This window comes from Platichthys flesus, chromosome 3 (genome assembly GCF_949316205.1).
Source record: "Platichthys flesus chromosome 3, fPlaFle2.1, whole genome shotgun sequence".
Taxonomy (NCBI): Eukaryota; Metazoa; Chordata; class Actinopteri; order Pleuronectiformes; family Pleuronectidae; genus Platichthys; species Platichthys flesus.
In genome coordinates, this window is record NC_084947.1 from 22765957 (window position 1) to 22788160 (window position 22204).

The window sequence follows — 22204 nt, forward strand, 5'->3', positions numbered from 1 at the left end:
AAGACTTGTTGAGAATGTGCCCGATTCAGGAACTTGAAACCGATTTTGTTAAGACAATGACACACACACACACAAACCTGGTTGTTTCATATGGTCTTTTATTACTATTGCCCCAAAAAATTAAGCAACATAAAACCAGATGACTTTTTATTAAACAACTGATTATCATCATAGTGTGCACTTAATACTGTAGCTTAGTCCCTTTTATACACACGCACACTCACACAGACACGCACACTTATTCGTTCAGCTTTAACTTTGCCATGGGATCTTTTGAGCACTGCATGATGCGTGATCAGGATTTGCTCTTAAGGGAGAAAAAATAAACAAGGCAACATGGAAACAAAATTAAACTAGAGCAGGTTCAGTGGAATTCTCAGAGCATTTTCAAGTAAACATAAATGTAGCTGTAAATGAAGTGGACCCATTAAACTCATAACAGACATGTTCACATTTGCGTCGGTAAAGCTTTACACTTTAAGGGCATCATCTCGGGTCCCAGACGATGTAACACTTCCCTCACAGCTGCTGGTGTGGAGTTGGAATGTGCCTCCAAGCCGTCGCCTGCCCTCTGGTCCCTCCTCAGCAGGCTGAGGCACAGTGTTCATCAATTACTCCACATCAGCACGCGCTGGACCTCGTAAAAGTCCCCGGGATCACTAAAGCGCAATCAAAACACTTTCCGCTTCCAGGATGGAGAGAGGCATCAAATCTCTTCGGAGATCTCAGATGTTCCTGTCGGGAGTGATAAAACACGTTGGGCCCAGTGGTGGAATTGAGCAGAACATAATAAAAGAGCTGGCAGATAATCCTCCGTGTCATGGCATCACAAAAGCCCATCAACAGAGAGCCAATGCTTTCAAATGTCATTAAATAACTCACTCACACACTTGAACTTCAAATGAAAGTGTCACTGCTGCAGGCTTGTGTGCTGACTTGAAATCACTGAATGCCTGATGCGTCTGTACACACAGTGGTGTTGTGTCTACAATGTGGTTTCTGTTGACGTTGCTATTGTTGCCAGCAGGAAACTGCCATCTGCTCCGAATCGAAAGAGTGTGTAGTCACTTTCACCAGGTACGTGTCAAAAGTTTAACCAACTTTAAAGTGTTGAACCCAACTGGTTTTTCGAGGGGAACAAGAGGGATCTTGATTCAGAAAACACGCCATCACTGTCACACATGCCTGGTGAGCGGAGACGGCTGCGGTCGGAACTTCAACTGGACTGTTAAGGCAAGCGTTTAGTGTGGAACACAGAAAAGCTCATCTCGGAGCATCTACCTACTGTCATGTCTAATGAATTCAGATACACTTCAGACACACAAATAAAGCAGTGACCTCACATCAATGATTGGAAACCATGCAAATAAATACAGCTTGTATGAGGCACAGTTAACTGACTGAAATCCGACAAATGAAACGACACTGTGCTACACTGCTTCTCTGAAGTGATAATCACACTAAGAACTTCAAAACTACCTGTCGAACACAGCATCAACACACAAAGTCAGGCAGTGGCACAATGGATTCTCCGATCACTTGTGCATGTTTTATCCTTGACGTGCAAAATAAATTTAGATTCTTCTTGCCGTGAGTTAGACGAGAAGATTGATATGCTTGTCAGTCAAACAGGAAAGTACAGCCGGCAGCTGCTTGGCTTAGCGTCAAGAGTGGAAACAGCTGTCAAAAAGTGACAATCTGCCCTTCAGCACCTTTAAAGCTACAAACAAAAGTCAAACCGAAATGAGCATGTAACCACCAGGGAAACTACAACTTATCTTTTTTACACAGAGAGGGTTCGAGGTGTTGGCAGGTGGATTCTGTCACCTGCGGTGTAAGCCAGGCTAGCTGATTCACCCTCAGGGTATGGGCGCATATACACAAATGTGAAGTGAATAACGCACATAGAGGTTCACCAAACGTTGCCACGCAGCAATTTATGCCAAAGGAAGCAAATGTTTTATTCGCCTCCTCGCTCGCACAGATTGGAGGTTCACACGAATGTATGACTGGGCCTTGAATCTGTCTTCATGCTCAGCTAACCAGCTGCCTGCTATCGCTTCATATGTACGATACAGGCATGACAGTTGCATCAACCTTCTCATCCATCGCTCTGCTAGGAGGGTAATATATGCATTTCCCAAATAACTGAACTATTTCTGTAATGAGACGCTGCATTGACCTACGAACACGTGTTCTTCACCTGAATATCTGTCAGCTGATTTCCAAACTAACTGGAGCACATTCTCCCCACATTAAGTTCCTTGGTAAGAGACTATTTACTTTAATTTATGCCTCAGGCTGATAAAGGTTTAAGGCTGTCTAATCTAAAACAGAACTTATCTATTCAACCAAACACACTTTAAGAGAGAAAACTGTCGTCTACTCACTCATACTTATTATGATGAAATGATGCTGTATGTGCCTAAAGAAAGTCTAAGTGCAAGATGGCAAAATGCAGGCCTATAAAATGCAAACACTCACATTATAAAGTTGTAAGATTAGCGTTCAAAATTTCACACATATCATATGACTATTAGTCCACCTTCATGAATCTGTTATCAGAGGATGTTATGGCTGATCAACCTAAGTGTAGTAGTGTCGTACAACGTAGCATATTTCTGTGCTTGAAAAAGTCAGTGATCATATGGGGAAGCTGCATGCAGCGTCGGTCTGTCCTGATGACCAGAAAGCCAGAGATCGACCATTGAAAGGCTCTGAAATATATTTGGCAACAACTCCTCTGGCCTTCGGCTTCACAGACTGTAGTGAAAAGACACTTCCACGCTGCCTCGGCGCAGGTTTGGCTCACGGGCAGAGCTCGTCAAAAGCCACACAGGCACTTTATCCAATGATCGACAGGCATCTGAATCGCACTGTAACGTCTGGTGCAAAAAAGGCTGCGTCCGTCCGACCTGTTTCAAAGGGAATTTACAGGGTTGTGGGGGAATTCCAACACTATTAACTTTTTGAATCAAACAAAAGGAAAAAACGCTGACTATATATGAAAATATCTCCTCTTGCAAATGAGAATATTTAAAGTCAGTCTGCTGGAATCCCCCTTTAACAGACGTGAAAATGGGTTAAGAGTGGCGGAGCAGTTGAGCGGAAGAGCCAGGTAGAAGGCACTGAGACACTTGGTTTCCTCCCCATGCTGCTGCTTCAGATCTGAACTGAAGCCAAAGATCATCTAAAGGATTTGAACGCTGGTCAGGTCACACTTGGCTCCACGTCGTCACTCCAGTCCATTCTAATGACGTACTAGTGTAACAGCGGACATACAGACGAGCTCTTGGACCATAATGCTACACAAAGCGCCTCCTATGCTGTAGTGGAAGGATGGAGTAGCTGTTGCGTCCAGTGAGGTTCTGGTCTGCCCTTATTGTTGCTAAATACTGAGGTGAGGCATGCAGCGTGACTGGGTGTCACTGTGGTGTGGGGAGGGGGGTCGGTGAGGTATAACAGTTGATTGTGGCGTTGAAAGGTCGCTGAGAGCTCAGGAGGGCTGGCGTGGCACTGACTGCACTGCAGGAGGAGGGTGGATGGGGCGGTGAAGTCAGGTCTCAAAGTACTTGTAGATGGCTGTGACATAAGTCATGACACTCTGCCAGTCCGGCCTCTCTGTGTGCACCATCTCATTGATGTCCTGCAATGAAAAAACAAAGCATGCCTTCAGAGTCGGCAGATCTCTGTGAAGTTCACACTACACGACTTCCTGTTGTGTGATCAGTAGTGATGAGTTCATACTGTATGACACACTACACTCTGACCAGGAGAAATCCCAGGCTGGTCCTGACATTACTATTTAAATCACAAACACACAGGCGAGAAAAGACATGATGATGAGTGTGAAAGATCCTCCGGTTCTCCTTCTCAGAATGACAAACCAGGTGGAGGAGGTAAAATGGTTCAGTGGACATCACAGTCTGAACACGACCCCAACCCGAGAGAAAACTAATCGAGCCCGGCTCAAAGCCGGCTGGGGATGTCAACAGCTCGATTTCCAGCAGGTTGGAAATCAGATGAGAGTCTTTGACTCGGCGTTGAAACTCACTGACGTGTCTTACAAGGATTGAAAGATAGCGATTAATGTCAGCCAACTGAGAGCTAATCGGGGGCTTCTGTCAGCGCCGAAAAAATACAGCACAAACAATTAAAACAACAAAAATTCACCATTTGTTTTACTTAACAAGATCACTGACTATTCATTTGACGAGTGTACTCTGAACAACCTCCAAAATAACTCTGTTAACTTCAGCTGCTAGTGAAGAACACAAGCTGTGGCTGGTAGATGTCTGTAGATTTAACATGAACCACATAACACATTTGTCTAAACAAAAAGCAGATGGCATCAAAATCATGACTTTCTGAAAGTTATGAGGGCTTTGTACAATGTTTGGTTGCACAGCTTCAGTTTGTAATGACTGGCACAACAGCAGGTCAGTGAGGTTTATGAGTCTCTAAGCAGAACAGCCGACTAACATCAATCACAAAAACATACTGTAGTTCATGTCAGGCTAATCATCGAGTGTGTCAGACAGTGAATAACATGTATTAACATTGTGACCTTGTGAAGTCTATTAGATTAGAAAATAATAATTCTTCAAATCAGGACAAGAAACCCAGGGGACAAGCACAAGCATAATGCTTTCCAAAAGCGGAGAGAAAAGACGACATAATCTGCGTACATGTTTCTGTGCACATTCCTTAGAGTATAAATTATGTACAATTAAGGTAAAGTATTCTTTCTTCGAAGTAGGGGAAGAGTTCATCAAGTTTTAACTTTTACTTATATTAATCAAAATAATTATTTCAAAGGACTTACCAAAGTGCATTTGATGCCTACACTCTCTGCAGCCTGGAAAGCTAAGGAGAAATTTCTCCTCTGAGGAAGGGAAGAAAGAAGAAATGAAATGATTTAACACACATTAGGTATAAAAAGGGCTGATACTGAGAGTTTGTGTTTTTCCTCTGAACTCCACTTGCCTTGTCTTGGCTGGTGAGCTCCTGGTAGGGGATGTGTGCAGGCAGGTAAGTGTGGAGCACGGCACAGAAGGCCAGGCCGTCGTTCCAGCTGCTGCTGAAGTTGGTGATATCAATGTTCTGAAAGACACAGTGACGATCCAGTTACACTTTGATTTCATCAGACAGAACATTTACAGTTTTAAATCGATAGAAACCCAATTTCTGCTCCTTACTCAAACTAAGAGGGAGCAACATTTTAAACCAGTTCCTGAATGTCACTGGGTGCTTATATGGTCATGGTATTTTGTACTTGTCATGGGAATATCTACAATGATATAACCATTAAAAGTGTAATTCCAAGAATCAAAATGACACTTATCATCTTTCCACCATCAACTTTCATCTGACCTTTAGAAATAACAGATTTACAGCCGTTGCTGCAAACAAACACTGAGGTTATTTGTACCTTGATGCTCGAGTCTGGTCACTGTCACATAAAGTAAGTAATCTAGATAGTGCACAGTGATTCGGAGAAAGCCTCGTGATTCTGTCTGTGGCGCATCACAGGATGTGTTAAATGTTGCACACTTCCTGGAGAGGGCATGAGGTGCCATAGTAACCATGACCTTCATCTGTTAAAAGGGGTAAACATCACTTCAGTGTGGCAAGTCTCTCGAACCCGCTGATCGCCATTTAAGTGAATTGTAAGTCAATGCTTTGGCCTTTATAGTCTCTGCCCATGTTTGACCAGACGTTCTTCCATTTGGGTCAACTGTCTCAGGAATGAGGCAACACTGTGGTCGTCTTGATCGAAATCTTTACAAGGAAACCCAATGGTTGTATATTAATCAGCTCACTGTAGCTCAGCACGTGACTGGAAAATGGCAGATTATTGACAGACTCCCTTATTAAAACAACAAAGTAAAAAAGTTTTTTTGTTTGCATTGGAAAAGACTATAACACACAATTCTACACAGATCAGGAAGCTGCATCAGACTCTTCACTTGCTAAGATACAGTAAAGCAAATGAAGATGAACATTTTTCCTCACACTGTAATTACTGAACTATTGGCCTCTTTAATACACCACACATTTTTAATAACAAAGTTATCACAATCAGCTCTAATTACTACCAAAGACAATGTTGACGTGCTTTTCATATTTTGCAGAATTGTAACTAAGCACCAAAACAGACATTAGTAGCAATTATAAAAATAAATAATAATAATAATTCTATGGTAAAAATCATAAACCAGTGTCTGGTGCTGACTTTATATGCTGCTGATTGTTTTTGTCGCTCAATCCACCACTGTATCTTAACTTAACAATAAATCATCTTGTTACTGTTGATGGGAACTGGCAATATGCTACAAAATGCAGATTTGATATAAGCCACTTCATCCTGTAATGAAGAAAAGAGTGACCTTTTAATCAGGCTGTTGATCCTATGTTACGACCTGTCGCTAATGACAGTAAAACAGATAGCTATGACTGGCTGTCCTGTTTAATTGTTTCACAGTTTCAAGTACAACAAAACAATATTCCATGTTCTGTCATGTAATTAGACAATAACAACAATGAATACGACAATTTATTAAGATTTGAAGCTTTTTTGAAGTGCAGAATTAAAAGGGACTAAATATATTTAATGATCTGTGGCTTTGTTCAAATATGTAGAGCTAACAGGAAACAAGGAATGACTTAAATGTGAACCTTACTGAATCAGGAAATGTGCAGGGACGTTAGACATGTATTCCCCCCCTTTAAATTGTGCGCCCTTTGGCCCCTGATTTGAAAAGATCATGGAGGTGCCACTGGATTTGGGTGTTAGCTTCAAAACACTAGCTTCAATGAGAACCAGAATACAGAAGTTTAGTTGGCTCATGTCTTTGTAACTCTACAGACTAATTAACTTTCCTGCAGAAGCGTTATATTTGACTGTCTGGTGCAAACCAGCCACAGGATGGTGACCTACCTGGTATCCCTCACTCTTCTTCTGGCACCACTTAAGCAAAGCATTTCTTTTGGAGCCTCCGTATTCTCTGGCCAGTGCAGACAACGGGTCCTTTCTCTCCTCTCTGTAGTAGACACACAAAAAAAGACATATAAACAAACTTTACCACCGTTTTTAAAGATTTATCTAATTAGAGCAGAAAATATCTTATACGGTATGCTTGTGTGCTTATAAGCTAGGGAAGCTGACATCACTTGGGTTGTTTGTTTTGTCGGTAGCCCAATAACAACCACGGTACAAAGACATGACGTCACACAAGCAGTTGACAGATTAAAATCTCTGACGAGAATGGAAACACACTGAATATAAACTAGCAGCTTGAGCACATTCGCTAAAAACATGATTCACTTCTACCAGTATCCCAACATGCAGGTGAGGCAGTGCTCTGGGTGGATGTACCTTAGACGGCTGCGTGCTGTGGGGGTGATGGAGGCGGTGGGAGAGGAGGAGGACAGCGAGAGCGGAGAGGAAGCTGCAGACATAGCCATCAGGGAGGATGAGGAGGTCCCGTCTTGGGCCGACATTTCCCTCTTTATCTCTTCACTGCTCCTGCGGGACACTGTTAGGGACAGGGGAGACCATTACAGGCTGCTTTTTTGACTAAAATGGAGAGTGAGGTACTTGTTTGTAATTTAACCCGCAACACTAACCTGAGATTGTCTTTGTGGAGTCCATGTTGGAGACCCTCTGGAGGGCTGCTGGTGGTCGGCTGGCCGGGGTTCCCCTGAGGAGGTGCTCAGCTGTGGATACATCACAGTATTTACATCATATAGAGAGTGTTTCTGTTAGCAACTTCCTCGGAAACAAGATGTTACAGGGTCACATTCCAGCCCCTCAGAGTTCAGGGACTACCGACGCACGAGGCCGACGCATGAGGCCGACTCGCTCGGCAAGAAAACTATAAATCAGAGGAAAATAAACGGAACTTGGGAGGCTACAGCCGAGTCTGCACGTTCCCATGAAATACTTGAACTCATTACTGGTGAGAATGAACCGAGGGAAAATCTATACTACGTGGTGGCTCATTATTTCCCTCTTATCATCCACTCTAGTGTTTTGATGAACTTAAAAAATAACATCAGCATGCTGTAAACCTGCTAGCTCCCAACTCCAGGCCTCTAGGGAAACACACTTGCTCTATTTCTCATGAAATTGTCCCGTCCATTCACGTTTAACATTTTGATAGTTCACTGTGAGGAACAGAAGAACAGCAGGGGACAGCCATATCCTGTGTGTGACTCATAACTCAAAGTACACAATTCTGCCCTTTTCCTTTTGACAGTTTTTCTTAAATTACTGAGAACAATAGTTCTGAAATAAAGTAGGGGTCATTATTATTGAATCATAATAGTGACGGCTGACTCACCTGGCATGGTGATGTCTGTGTAGCTGGGCCTCTTATCACTCAGTGACGAGAGCGGCTTGGCTGTTGACATAGACCCTGCTATGGAGTGTCTCTGAAAAAACATTAAATAAATAATTATTAATAGTTGTCTGTATAACAAATTCCATATATAGTGTTGAGAGATAAATACATTGTGAAATGTAGTATGTTACATTTTTTGTTGTTCTGTTATTTTTGACACCGACCCATTAATATTCCCAAAGTTGGTGATTTAACGTTTCGGAGAATTATATAACAAAGTATGACATTGCCTTTCTTCAGATAACAAACTAATGATAAAAGAATCATTAGATTATCTGAAAGAACAGATGTCAGAAAGCTACAAACAGTTGCTATAGCTGGCTCACGTTTTGGATGTGTGACTTTTACTGCGCAGTGCTGGGTAATTGATTCATCATTTGATTCATTCTTCAAGTAAAAACTCAAAAATGTGAGGATTTGATTCTTTTGTTTGTCATACATGATAGTAAACTCAACATTTCTGTGTTCTGGCATCTTTGGTCTGTGGAAAACTACACTGTGCGTTCTCGATTGGGTGGACAGAATTATCTAAGGGATGTTGTTTTACATTCTGTAGAGTGAGGCCAAATAATAAATGTCATCACTAAATAACATCTAAAAAGTATAGCTTGGTAAAACAGGTGAAAATTACATTTTAGTAACATTTAAAGACAGTGTCTTCCCTCCTGTACCTGAATGGGAGAAACAGCCGCTGCTGGAGGCGTCTTCATGGGACTGGGGCTGAGGGGTGTGCGTGGTATTGGGGCAGCCGAGGCTGTAGGAGTTACAGAGGCCCCGTTGGAAGGCGGACCTTAGTTAACACATGGACAGGACAGTTAGTCTGTGGCTGTGGAACAGGTTTAACTCTGGGCACGAAATAAATACAACCCTACATTTGTGTGATATTAAAAAAAATTGTTATTAGCATTGTCTACTAATTCAATAAATGTCTTTCTGTCTGTATGTAGAACGCACATCTATCGGCTTCACACTTGGCATGTGTGTTATTAGGCCCCAAGGAAGAGCAATGTCAAATTTGGTGTGATTTTTACATGTGCACATTCATTACTAATAGACCATGACTAAACAGGCGACCAGCCCTCTCGGCCAGCAGCTGCTGGGACTCATCCAAGTAGGTGACATGATCAGGCACGACAACAGCAGTTAATGACAAAGGGCAGGTCGAGAGGAGCAACGTGCTGAGTCAAGCCGCTCTAAGTTTACAGCAGTTCACTTTTACAGTTTCATACAGAAAGCTGCAACCAGCATCACCACAGTACAAGTTAACAGCCCACTCACAACAGGCAGGTTAGAACAGGCACTGCACTCGTTCCTAGGACTGTCATTTTGTTCCTTCACTCTTTGAAACAGTAATACACACTCAAAACTTAAATTAAAGATCAAAGAGCATTGGGAAGAATAAGGATTAAGTACCAACCACACACACGCACAAACACGCGTTTTAAATCAGAAAAACAATTAGCAAGTAAATATCAAATCAGGAATGTGTGGTACCTTGTGAGGCGCTGTCGAAGCTCTTGATGAGTGTTTTGACGGTGGGCGAAGGCTCTGAGGAGGTGGAAGAACGCCGGCTGAGACCCATCCCCTGTCTGAGAGCAGCCAGGTCTCTCTCAACTGCATTCATGTAGTTATACACTCTGCCCCTCTCCTCGTCCTGCCTGGGAAGCATACAATATCTAGTCAGAGCACATATACACCTTACACAATGGTTTGAGTATGGCTCATATTCTGTAAGTTATATTATGAAAAAAAAAAAAATATTAAAACATATTATGAATTAGTCTGTCTTTTGGTTGGTAATGTCTTTTTTCTACTGTTCATCTCAGACAAATGGGCGTGAACCTCACTGCTGTTCATCCAGCATCATAATCGAATAAGAAGTTACATGTCCCCTCCTTTTGTTTGTAGAAACATTAGACAGACAAAGTCAGCGTGAATGCTGGAGCGGTTCCAGGCGTCTCTCTGTGGCTCTTACTTGCGGCTCTTGACCTCGTCCAGCTCCTTGCCGAGCTTCTCATTCTTCTCCTGCGCTTCCTGCAGCCGGCGCCGCAAGTCTCCAATCTCCTCCTGCGCTTCCGACTTGATGTCATTAGCAATGACGACGGCTGTCTGCAGATCAGCCTGGAACTGACGCCACTCCATTGACTCCTCCTGCAGACGCACACACACACACAACATTCGAGAATTGAACATTATTATGGCTAAATGAAATAATCGCTCAGTAAAGTAGTCTGGTCTGAGACCAGGCTGATTGGATTAGTGACAGTAAATTAAAACGTAAGATGCTATGAAGATCTGTGGAGGGAAACTGCAGATTCAGGTGATAATTCTCTGTGTGTTTGTCACTACAATCAACATCTCTCAAACTCATTTAATCCACTGGTGATAAAGCAGATTGATCATCGCTAATACTAAATAAGATCATCAAGATACTGGTTTCCTGTGAAAGTAGACACTGGTTTCCTGTGAAACGAGATACTGTTTTTCAGACATATTTACTAGTCAGTAAGAAGAAAATTTAGTAGTTTGTCCTTCTTATAATGTATTAGAAGAAGTATTAGAAGAAGGGCTGCAATTATTTTGATAATAGATTAATCTGTCACTCTTTTTTTATTAGAAATCGGAAAAGCAACTTCCTCGTCTTCTTGTATAATGCTCTTTTTATATGTATTACACATATCTGCAACTTAATTATGAAAATAATTTCAGTTTCAGATATCTACCTATTCATTTTGACTAGTCTTAGTTCATGTTCTTAAATTTGCCTTAATTCCATATACCTTAAATTAAGTTTAAACTAGTCAGAACAGTTTTATATATATAGATATGAACTTGAATTGTGTCACTTGAAAGCAGCACGGCATTGGCCGATTTGCTACCACTGGTTTGCAGCCCTAATTCAAAGCAACAGGTTCTATGCAAAAGGTATTTGACACAAGGTTAACCCAGGATTTAAACAGCATTGCACCGCCCCCCCCCCCCCCCCCCCCCCCCGGAGCAGCAGCATCCTTACCCTCAGTCTGCGGTGAAGAATCTTAATCTCTCTCTCCATGTCGTGCTTCTGGTCTTGAAGCTTCTTAACAGAGTCTGAAACGAGAAGAAACAAGTTGACGCTTGGCGGTAAAGAATCAAGACAAACAGACAGAGTAACACACGCCTCAGGAGATTACATTTTACAGAGCAGAAGGAAGGTGGTCTTGCTTTTACACAACTGAATCTCTAAATGACTGAACATGAGGATGTATAAACCTATGACCCAGTCAACATTAGGCCTTTAGAAGAAGTTTCCACTCAGGTTTTCCACAGAGTGCGTTTCCAACCCACTTACTCTCGAGGTCTGTGATGATGAGGTTGTCGTGCAGTTTGAGAGCTCGGTGCTGCTCGACCTCATCCTCAAGCTCAAAGATGGTTTCCTTCATGTCTGCGATCTCCGTCTCTTTCTCCTTCAGGTCCAGACGCTGCTTCTCCAGAGCGTGATCCTGCTCGGCCATCTGCTGCTGCACCTGCTGCTGGAACTCTCTGTATTCCCTGTCCAGCTGCAAACACAGGATGAAGAGTATTTCATTATTAACAGGCCATGAAGAAATTATCTGACTAATGTGCAGCAAAGCTTAAGGAATGTCATATTATAACATAACAAGATGGATTATTTACAGTCTTGATTTGTGTTATGCGCACAGTTATTCTCTCTCTGGTGGTTCACAGGGGGGGTACAAATGGGGACTGTTGTAGAGTATAGACCACTATATTTGTGAGATTTTCAAAGTAAAACCATGGATTGATCATTGACAATGAAGCCCTTATTTTGGTTACACAAAAAGTCTTGCATCCTCCTTTGCATCTTTAACCCACACATTACATTTCAACTGACCTTACTGAAAGTCTCCTGCATCCTTTTGAGTTCAACGTGGGCTTGCTCCAGCTCTTTCTGCATTTTTGCAGCTTTGGCCTCAGCCTCTTCCTTCCCCAGCCGAACACCCTCCAGCAGCTGGCAGATGTCATTTTTGTCCCCTGCAGTGTGCAGAGAGTACAGCTCGGCCACCCTGTGCCTCTCATGGTCCAGCTGGGCTCTGCAGTGGCTCAGCTCTGCCTGGTCACTGCTCACCGCCACCTTGTACTCATCGAGTACGGCCACCATGGCATTCCGGTCCTGTCTCTCTGAATCCATGATGCGCTCCATCTGGTGGTTCCTCTCCTTCAGCGCTCCAATCATCTCCTGGGCTTCGGCGTTGTCCTGTTCGGCCATTTTTAACGTGTTTGAAAGGTGTTGCTGCACCCCCAGCAGCTGCTCTCTCTCAAAACGGGCATTATCTGCCAGGTCACCGTAACGCTGCTCCAGCTCCATGTACCGGCCACTCTTGATGTCCTCCTCCAGCACATAAGATATATGATGCTCATCCAGCAAACAGCGCAGGTACTCAATCTGGCGACCGTAGAGCTCCAGCTTGTCGCTCTGCTGGCACAAGGAGTCCATGAGGATCACCTTCTCCTCGCCGAGCCGCTCGTTCTCCCCGTTTAGCTCCTGGGTGATTTGCTGCAGGTCGGACAGCTCCTGTAGCGTGGCCTGGAGCTCCTCAGCAGTGCTGTGCTGGTTCTCTTCCATCTGGTGGATTCGCTCAGTCAGACAGGCCACAGACACCTCACTGGCAGTAGTACCACTGCTGCCCCTCCGTGAGCACTCCCTGCTGGGGGCACACTCAGACTCAGATGACGAGGAGGCTCCAGAGGGCGCATCCAGAGCGTCGTCGCTGGAGGTGACGGCCTGGTAGACCTCACTCGATTCACTGTCGAGGTTGTCCGCCGAGCCTCCATGTTGGTGTCCCGTGAGCAGATCCTCCAAAGAGCCCGGGGCGGAGCCTTCCACTGAGGAGGTCAGCGTACCTGTGCCTCCACCATCACTCTGCCCACTGCCTGCTGCCAGGTCTGGGCTCAGCGAGGCGTAATTAAACAGTTTGTCAGAACTGTCCAGCCTCTGCTCCAGAGAGAAGCCCAGTGCATTGAGTCGGTCTTTCAGCATGCGGTTCTCACTCTTCAGCAGGTTGAGCTCCTCTCTGATGGCCTGGTTCTGCTCTTGTAGAAGAATCAGAGTGGACTCCACATCAGCTGCTGTGATGGCTGAGACGTGGGGCTTCTCTTCCTCACTAGCTTCTTCCTGCGGTGGCTCTTCTTTCCCTCCAAAACCAAGCTGGGCCCTCATGTCCCTCAGTTCACTACGCAGGTGTAGGATTTCCACTTCTTTGCTTTTAGCCAAACCCAATAAGTCTTTAACTTTAGACTCCAAAGCTACCTTATCACTGATCTGGCCGTCTGATTTAGACTTGCTCATGCGGCCCTCAGACTCTGTAAGAATCTGGCTGCGAGAGCGCTTCCCAGACGCCAAATCCCCCGCTACAGTCCCTGATACCGACTGCTTCTTAGTGGCTGATGTTCTGGATGTCCGAAGACGGTCTCGTGATGAATTTGTCTCCTTCGAAGTTGAAGATGTGGTACGCTTGGATGCTGTACCTAGGAAGAGAGGAAAGGGTTGTCTTTACAATTCTTACATAATCGGCTTTAACACATGCACTGAACTAATCTTCTGGCATTCTCCAGAGGAGTAGTATGGGTGAGCGCAAATGTCACAATGACAAACTCCAGACTTTCTCAAGGTCTGAGAGGGAAAATCTCTTGTACGTTGTTCAACTGGGGTTAGGGTTATGGAGTGTCAGAGGAGATGGCAGGCTCGGTTTGGCTCGTTTCAGTTGGCAGTGCACAGTGTGAATTACGGACAAATCTGGTAGATGTAAGTGGACTTAGTGGAGCTGTGCATGGCTCCCTAGGTGTCTGCTTGGGGGTGGGGGGTCTGCACTGGTACAAACACTTTTTACAGTTTTTACTGGCTCTGTCAGTAATTTACTGATCCTCTTTGTGTCTCTCATCTGCGCTGCACACTGCCAACCCCACCACACCAAAATTCTGTTGTTTTTACCCAGTCTGAGTTTACACACGTGTCCGGTGACACTGTTTGTGTTGGTGTGTCAGTACGACAGACGAGCGGAATTAATCAGTGAGCACAGAAATATTTGACTTATTCAAGAAAAGTATAGGTCATTATGTGGCGGCCATCTCAAAGGCTGTTTAAACTGTAGCGGGTCAGAGACATCAATCAGAGAGTTAAGGGAGAGAGAGAGCAGGAGAGGGAGCGAGAGCAAGAGAGAGAGAGCGAGATCACTGTAAGCAGTTTCCAGTGTATTATATCAATATCTGGGGAAGAATTTTTTGTCATACCTGATGTTGTCTTTGACTTGCTGTCTTGGTTGTTAGCACTAATCCCGACAGAGGCAGTTCTCTTGGTCTTGGCGACAGCATTACTTGACTGAGGATTCCCTCCAGCCATTGCTGCTAAGAGATCATCATTGCTTTTCACCTGAAAGCACAAAACATTTGACACATTCACTTAAATACAAGAAAAGAAAGCATGGTATAACAACGACTTGTTTAAGCTGCTGAATGCTCCATCACAGGTTGAGTTTCACCTTGGACAGTGATGCTGTGTTGCTGGTTTTGGCTGCAGGCTTTCCGGTGCCAGCCGTGGCCGCGGCCTCAGCCTTCCCTCGATCGCCGCTCACCTTACTCACCGCCGGCCGCACTGACTTCTTCATACTGAGTTCTCTGATGTCGATACATTTACAGTACAATCTGTACAGAGAGGGAGGGGGGGGGTAATGTATGTCAGTGTGCAGAGTGATAGCTCCAGTTTTCCCTGGAAGGGGAGGAAGAGGAATTTTTTCCACAGAGGCTGTTCCCGAAACACTAGAAAGCTGAGTCTGCCTCACTCCTCAATAGCTGGGAAAGAAAGGCTGAAATATCTGCATGTCTCTGATTTCACGTGTATTCAAGAGAATTGGTGTTTGAGTATTAGATAATTCCATTTTAGCGCCTCTACATTGATTAATGTTAATGGGAATATTATAGATTGAAATGTTGCTTATTCATATTTGTACCATGATTCCAGGATACCCGTCTGCTGCTTGTGATTCAATCACTCTGTCTTCACTGCTGTTAAATTTGGGAGCTCTAAAGGCAGATGTGAGACCACCCGAGATACAGGAATGCAAGATAAACAGTGAACTCAGCTTCCACTGGTCAACCAATGTCTCCACTAGATGGCTCTGGTGTGTTTTTGATAGTACAGTCAGTGGAGCCTCTCAGCTCCGGGACACTGATTATTATTAATCTATGTGGGTGGCTGCAGTCATTCGTGTCTATTGTGGGGACAGTGCAGTCTTGCAGATTATACTTTAGCACATATAAAGCTGGGAAACAAACAGTTTTTCTTGTTACTAGCTTTGTGCAGAGCCAACAGCAGAGCCAAAAAAGGAAAAGTTGATTCCCTCACATGTCAAAGTGAAAGCTCGAACCTTTACAACTCAACGTCATATTTTGTGAGGCAAAAAATATGAGTCAATTCCTGGCCAATCCGCTCCAATGCACTACATTTAATCATTTAGTGCCATGTTTGAACAAGATGTATTCATACTAGGTCCCAATTACCATTACTCTGTATAAACGACCATACAAAAATTCCTAGTACAAAAAAAATCCTAGTAGAATTGTAATAAGGGTAGGATCTTGATTTCTTTACCGTTGTATTGAATCAGTAACATGGGATGCAGAAACATGAAGTAACTATGCTGGAGTCATCTGTGGAAATGTTGCCGATATTCATTTGGCAGCAAACAAGGTGTTGAAACTGTAACCATACAACAAAACCTTGTATATAACACAGGAGGCCTTATCCAGTGTTCACATGTGTTACAGTCTGCAGAGACCATGAATCGATGCCACGACGATAGAAAGAAAAAGGGACTTGGGACTCGGCCGGAGACAAAGAGTAAGTACTTTAGCACAGACTTGGATATCTTGGAGTTGTTGAAAGAGGAAAAAAATGAACAGGAGAGATTTATTAAACGCAGGAAACCCAGCTCCGATCTGTCTCAGAGACAGAGCTCTCGTTTTCCTCAGCAGAAGTTTGTTGTTTGGATGTGAAATAAACATAACCAGATATCAGCAGTAAAGCAGACTTTTAGGAGGAAGCTGCGATGCTAGTATTTTGTTGCAGCAGCATAAATGTTTAGACAATTCACTGACTGAAACTTTTATTTGAAATCTTGTCTAAATTAATCCACACAAAATGAATCAACAATTAAAATCTGATACAGCCAGAGCAGTGTGCACACATCAGTGGACATCAGTCACATAATGTGCTTGTTCTCTCTGCTGAAACTTCCAGAAAACATAAAAACTGCTACAAAACCACAATTGTATTCAAGACAAACACTTTACTAATTGTTTTCATCTGTTCCCTCTGAACATGTGTCACTCTAAATCTGTAAACCACCACCACGTCTTCTTATGTGTTTTGTTTTTTCTGTGTTGAGAATACATTTATTTGACTTGTTATTTCTGTCAGAGCAACCTTTGCCTCCAGTGACGTAGATGCTGAGAGATTAGCTACGCATACGTCATCAGAGATTAAGATTAAGATGCATTTATTAGTCCCAAAAACATACATAAGTACACACAAGTACACAAGTACACAGGGAAAAGATACTAAGAGTTTTATGGTTACACTGACAAAAATAGGGGGATAAAGAACTCAAAATAACATCCTTGCAAAATTAGGCTACAAAATATGAGTCACATGAGACCATAGATAGTTATGTGTAAGTTTACAATGAACTGGACAAAAGAAACCAATACAAGTCAATAGCAAATACTGTGTCAGCTGGTCAGTCTGAACAGCTCTGTAGTTCAGAGGTATATTATATTCACTAAAACAGACCTGTACTTCAGGGAAAAGGTCATCATATATAGTCAACTTTTAAATAATACTCAGAGAAGCATCTTGTTTTGTGCATATTTTCTCCAGTCAACATTCCAATTTAATTTTAGACGATTTTTAATGCATCTTATATATCGATATAATGTAAATGCATTGTGTAAGCATAGTGAGGAGGTGTAACACATGATTGATCTGCCTCAGATGTATTTATCAAGTCTTTCTCAGCTCATGAAGAAGAGTTTGAAACCACATTAATTCAGGTGCAAATCTCTTTTAAAGTATTTAAATTTAAAAGAAACAATTATGAGACATTTATCGTGATAATTATCAATATTGATTTATACAAAATGTTTCATCGAGGTTGGAATTTTTGGCCATATAATCTTCTCCTAATTTGAAGGCTATATGTCATGGCCATACTTTAAGCACATGTTTTCACACATGTACAGAAATCATTGCATCTTAGCCAGAACAAGACGTTACATGTTGACGGGTTGTTTATGATCTGGAGCTATAAATAGCTTCATGGAAAGATGAGGATTGTGCTTCAATGTTAAATGGCTTTAGCACTTCTCTGCTTTGTGTGCATTCACCAACTGGCTGTAATGTAAGTCAATTAATCAAGTACTTCACGTGATGTATTTAATCATGAACTTTTTAAGGATAATTGATCGTGCAATTTTTTCGATCAAATTTTAGAATAAGTCTAGCTTTTCAATCAAGTTGATTTTTGTTATATGATAATAAACTGAGTATCTTAAGGTTTTATAGTGTTGGCTAGACAACCCAAGTCATTTGGTGACATTAGCCTCAGCGTTAGAATATTTATTAAGCATTTTCTACTATTTTTGACAATTTACAGAACAAATTAGCAGTCGAGAAAATAATTGACTGATTAAGCATTCATGGAGGTAAGCATTAGGTGCAGCCCTGATATAAGAACCTTTTGGGTATAAATATAAAGAACAAACTGTCTAAAAGCCCCATTGTATTAACATACATAGTTAACTCAGCTTGCTATGTTATAATCACAACATTGTTCTAGAAATGAAATATTACAGTAATGCTTAAATGGGCTTAGTCGTAATACCTTGTGCCTATGATGTCATGATAAGAAATGCAATAACCTTTCATTCTCATCTGTCTTTATATTGCTAACTATGTACTACTGTAGTATTTGTATCTCTGTATTTATCCATTTATCCAAAACACAGATGTTTCAATTGTGCAGGGCGTTTTCCCTAAGTACTGACATGTGCTCTCAGCAAGCAGCCAGTTTTCTGAATAGCTGAATGAGTGTCAAAGCAGAGGTCTGAAACAGAGCGCTGCTAGCTAGAGCGCAACTCTTTTCATTGGATCTGAATAGACATGGGAGCGCAGGCTGGGGACCAGCAGAGCAGCAAAATTGGGCAGAGTCAGCTGCCTTTTCTTTCACTCTTCTGCTCTGCAAAGCAGTGCACACTTTAGCATGTTGGTCGACATGACCTGCGACACAAAGCTCGGCATCCCGTTTTAGAGCCAATTAAATAATTCATATATATATATATATATATATATATATATAAATATATACAGATTCATATACACTGACCTGTCCCTTTTGATTTAGTGTAGTAAAAGGTAATTCTTAACGACTTGTTCCTCTCGCAGTACTATAGTTTACATCTGTGATGAATCACACTGTGTCAAACAGTGTTGTTTGTGTGATAGAGATAAAACAACATTCCTGGTGACTATTTACCAGTAATATGTCATAGGAGGTATACCTTTTTATCTACATTTGAAAACATGACAACATTGTGAAACACCAATTTAGAAGAAAAACAAATGGTGTGCTGCAGAATGTAGGCCCCTCCAACCCAAGTCAGAAGCCATTACAACTATCCTGATTCAGACTAAATAGAGCTACACTATTTGATTACAGTGTGATGAATGCAATGGATTCAATCCAAGGCCCGCCAAAGGAACAAGTGTGTGTTCTGTTCCTGCACAGACAGCTGAACAAAAGCATGCCACTGGGACTGAAGCCGAAGAAACAACTGTCTAGGAAGAGGAGGAGGCGGGGGTGGTAGTGGTCGAGTAACCCATAAATACCCCTTCCCTGTTCTCCTTCCTTATGCCTGCTTTAACTGTGGGGAGGCACTTCCTTGCCATAACAACAGCTTCCTGTGGGGGCGTCTCCCATAAAGAAATACAAAAAAAAGTAAACCTTACAAGGGTGACTGTGTGTGCAAGGACAAGCAGGCTCCAGTCTTCCTGAGACGGAGCAGACAATGTCAACCCTCGAAATGATATGGCACATGTGGCTCAGGACGGGTCGTCCAATTACCAGACGGTCGGTGGTTCGGTCCCCGACTCCTCCGGTCTGCATTTAGGGCAAAATACTGAACCCCAGATGGCCAAATTGGCTGTGTGTGAATGATGTGTGATAGCAAAAGTGTAGCATATAGTGAATGAATGTGTGAATGGATAAAATGTACTGTAAATTGAGTTGAGTGGTCGATTTGAAATTTGACAGTCCATTTAATTTTATTTTGCTAAATATACCTCACTAGTAATACAGACAGCCTTTAACATTATAACATAATGATAATTACCAATTTCAATCCTACTGTGAAAGAACACTGACGATATATTATTTTTTGGGGGGCATTTTTTGCAACATCAGCATCAACATGGAAGAGAATGACCATCCACAGGACTTAAGATTTGTATAAATGAAGACTTTAAAGCATAAACACTGTCCAATCAGCCCTTCTCCCAGTAGACCACATCCACCTATTCTGTAACTGCTCTACAAACTCACTCAGGTTCAAACTCGTTGTTCAGCTGTCACTTCAATCAGCGCAATTTAATGTATATTCTGCTCAAAAGTACTCTGTTAACACTGTATACATAACTGCTATCTATTTTCCCTTGTGTGTATATTGCATCTTTATCATAATCTAACTTTAAACGTATGTAAGGGTGTGATTTTGTAAAGTCTGTCATGGAAATAAGTTCCCTTCCCATCTTCTTGTCAAATGTCACTTAGGGTCAGTTCACTGCTGAGTTCCCCTCAAAGTATTTCTCTCTAAAAGCAGAGATCAGGCCAAGTAGGAAGACCTTCCTGAAGCCCTGATTTAAAGCGTGGGCTGGGAAATATTGCTCTTTTCCAGGAAAGCTGGAGAACATCTGTGGTCACCTCTGGTTTAAAAAAAAGAGATGATGGACTGAGTGTGTGAGGATGATTACACACACACACACACACACACACACACACTCACTCACACACAGGTGGGAGCTCTGCAGTTAGTGAAAAGTTTGAACCAAACACAGGAAACAGTGGAAAGCTGCACTGTTGACTCCCCTCAGGGTAGGGGGCACATTTACATTGTTCTTGGCTACACCCACCCTAGCGCCGAAGCTAACGTTAGCCCCCAACAGTTTCTCATTCAGACACACGGTTACACACGTTATCAACCAAACCTATAGTTGAAGACAACTGGTCCACTGTGCTGAGTGAACAGCTGTCAGTGCTCCCATGTTAGAGACCAAACAGCAACTTTAAACCAAGCAGATAACCTAGTTAGCTAGTTAGCCTTAAGGTCAGCAGGGAATTCCAGTCATTCCACTTCCTGTTTGGACACGCGCTTTCAAAGTAAAAGCACTACACATAACGTGCATTTATATTGAAACTGAGCTGCTACACCGAAAGAAAAATCTAACAATTTAACAAACTAAAGATACAACAAATCCGGTGCAAACCATAATATATCGTTTTTTAATTCGATTTGTAATCTAAACGCTAGATGGAAAAGACATTGACAGCTTCTCAGGCCATACAGTCAATCTCAATTAAGACACACAAATTTTTTTCTCCGAATCAATAACATCTGTTCTTTCTTAGATAAGCAGTGTACTAGTCACATTCACTGCATGGCAAATAATAATATACATAATGATAAAGCTTTTCCAAAGACTATCAAGAGATTTTAATAACTCTATGACAGTTGAACCTGAATTTACATGAGAAACACTAACTACATTCAGCAAAAACTGTGGAGAAAAAAGTGACATGAATCCACATTTGATGTTGAAGGACACTTGACACACATCTTCGAGTCTTATTTTGGAATAATTCATAGTACAGGTCCAGATTAATGTAGCTAGCTTGACAGCTGAACTCAAATCTGGTTTGATGTTAAACCAAAGACTTACGTGCTGTTTTCAATCAATGAAACCTTCAGAACTGGTCTGTGTGGTGAACTGGACTTTCCTATACGTCTCTGTGTTTGTTTTTCAAACAGTTAATGTAGCTCAGCTGTTAGTGAGCAGCACCAAGGCGTGAGGGGGCTAATGCTAGCGTTAGGCTAACACTGTTAGCATAGCCACCGGCATAGAGACAGCGGTGTGTCAGTGGGTTGAAAAACTCTTCTTACCCGACCTTCTGTTAGTTTTTCATCCGAGAGAGGTCAGTGAAAGTCCCCGTAACTTCCATCGGCGGGTCGCTAACACTTCACCGAGCCCCCAACTCAACAAGGCGGCGGGCAGCATCGGTCTCCAATGTCGGCTCCTTTCTGCTGGCAGCAGCCGGATGATCCTCAGCCCCCTCCTCTGGTTGCATCACCTCAGCTACATCAGGGCTCCGGGACAGTAAAGGAGGGATAGTCCGCAAAGACAGTATGACAGTTTGCAGAAGGGACAGTGTGCAGGGGCAGCGCAGTAGGGACGGGAAAGGAGAGATAGTCTCCAGGGACAGTGTGCAGGGGCAGAGCAGGAGGGACGGGAAAGGAGAGATAGTCTGCAGGGACAGTGTGCAGGAGGGACCTTCCAAGAGGGACAGTAAAGGAGGGGTAGTCTGCAAAGACAGAATGACAGTCTGCAGAAGGGACACTGTGCAGGGGCAGTCTACAGAAGGGACCTTGCTAGAGGAACCGTAAAGGAGGGACAGTCTGCATGATGGACAGTTCAGGGGGGTCACTGCAGGAGGGAC

The 22204-nt window shown here is 42.8% G+C and overlaps 1 protein-coding gene across 2 annotated transcripts; it reads right to left on the bottom strand.

Annotated features, from left to right (window-relative positions):
• Positions 1–81: 81 nt before the first annotated feature.
• On the bottom strand, positions 82–21791 carry specc1la (sperm antigen with calponin homology and coiled-coil domains 1-like a). Of its 2 annotated transcripts, none has more exons than XM_062384725.1 (16): positions 21656–21791; positions 14921–15083; positions 14673–14811; positions 12277–13910; positions 11734–11941; positions 11419–11492; positions 10381–10556; positions 9900–10063; positions 9077–9195; positions 8346–8436; positions 7630–7719; positions 7379–7538; positions 6941–7043; positions 4987–5103; positions 4826–4885; positions 82–3646 (listed from the first exon to the last, which is right to left on the bottom strand). In XM_062384725.1, exons 2-16 carry the CDS (start codon positions 15044–15046, stop codon positions 3557–3559), a joined length of 3351 nt encoding a protein of 1116 aa, XP_062240709.1. In that variant the 5' UTR covers positions 15047–15083; positions 21656–21791; the 3' UTR covers positions 82–3556. The 2 variants fall into 2 exon arrangements, with proteins under 2 accessions (XP_062240709.1, XP_062240708.1); XM_062384724.1 differs by having other exon boundaries at positions 21651–21774.
• Between the last annotated feature and the right edge of the window lie 413 nt (positions 21792–22204).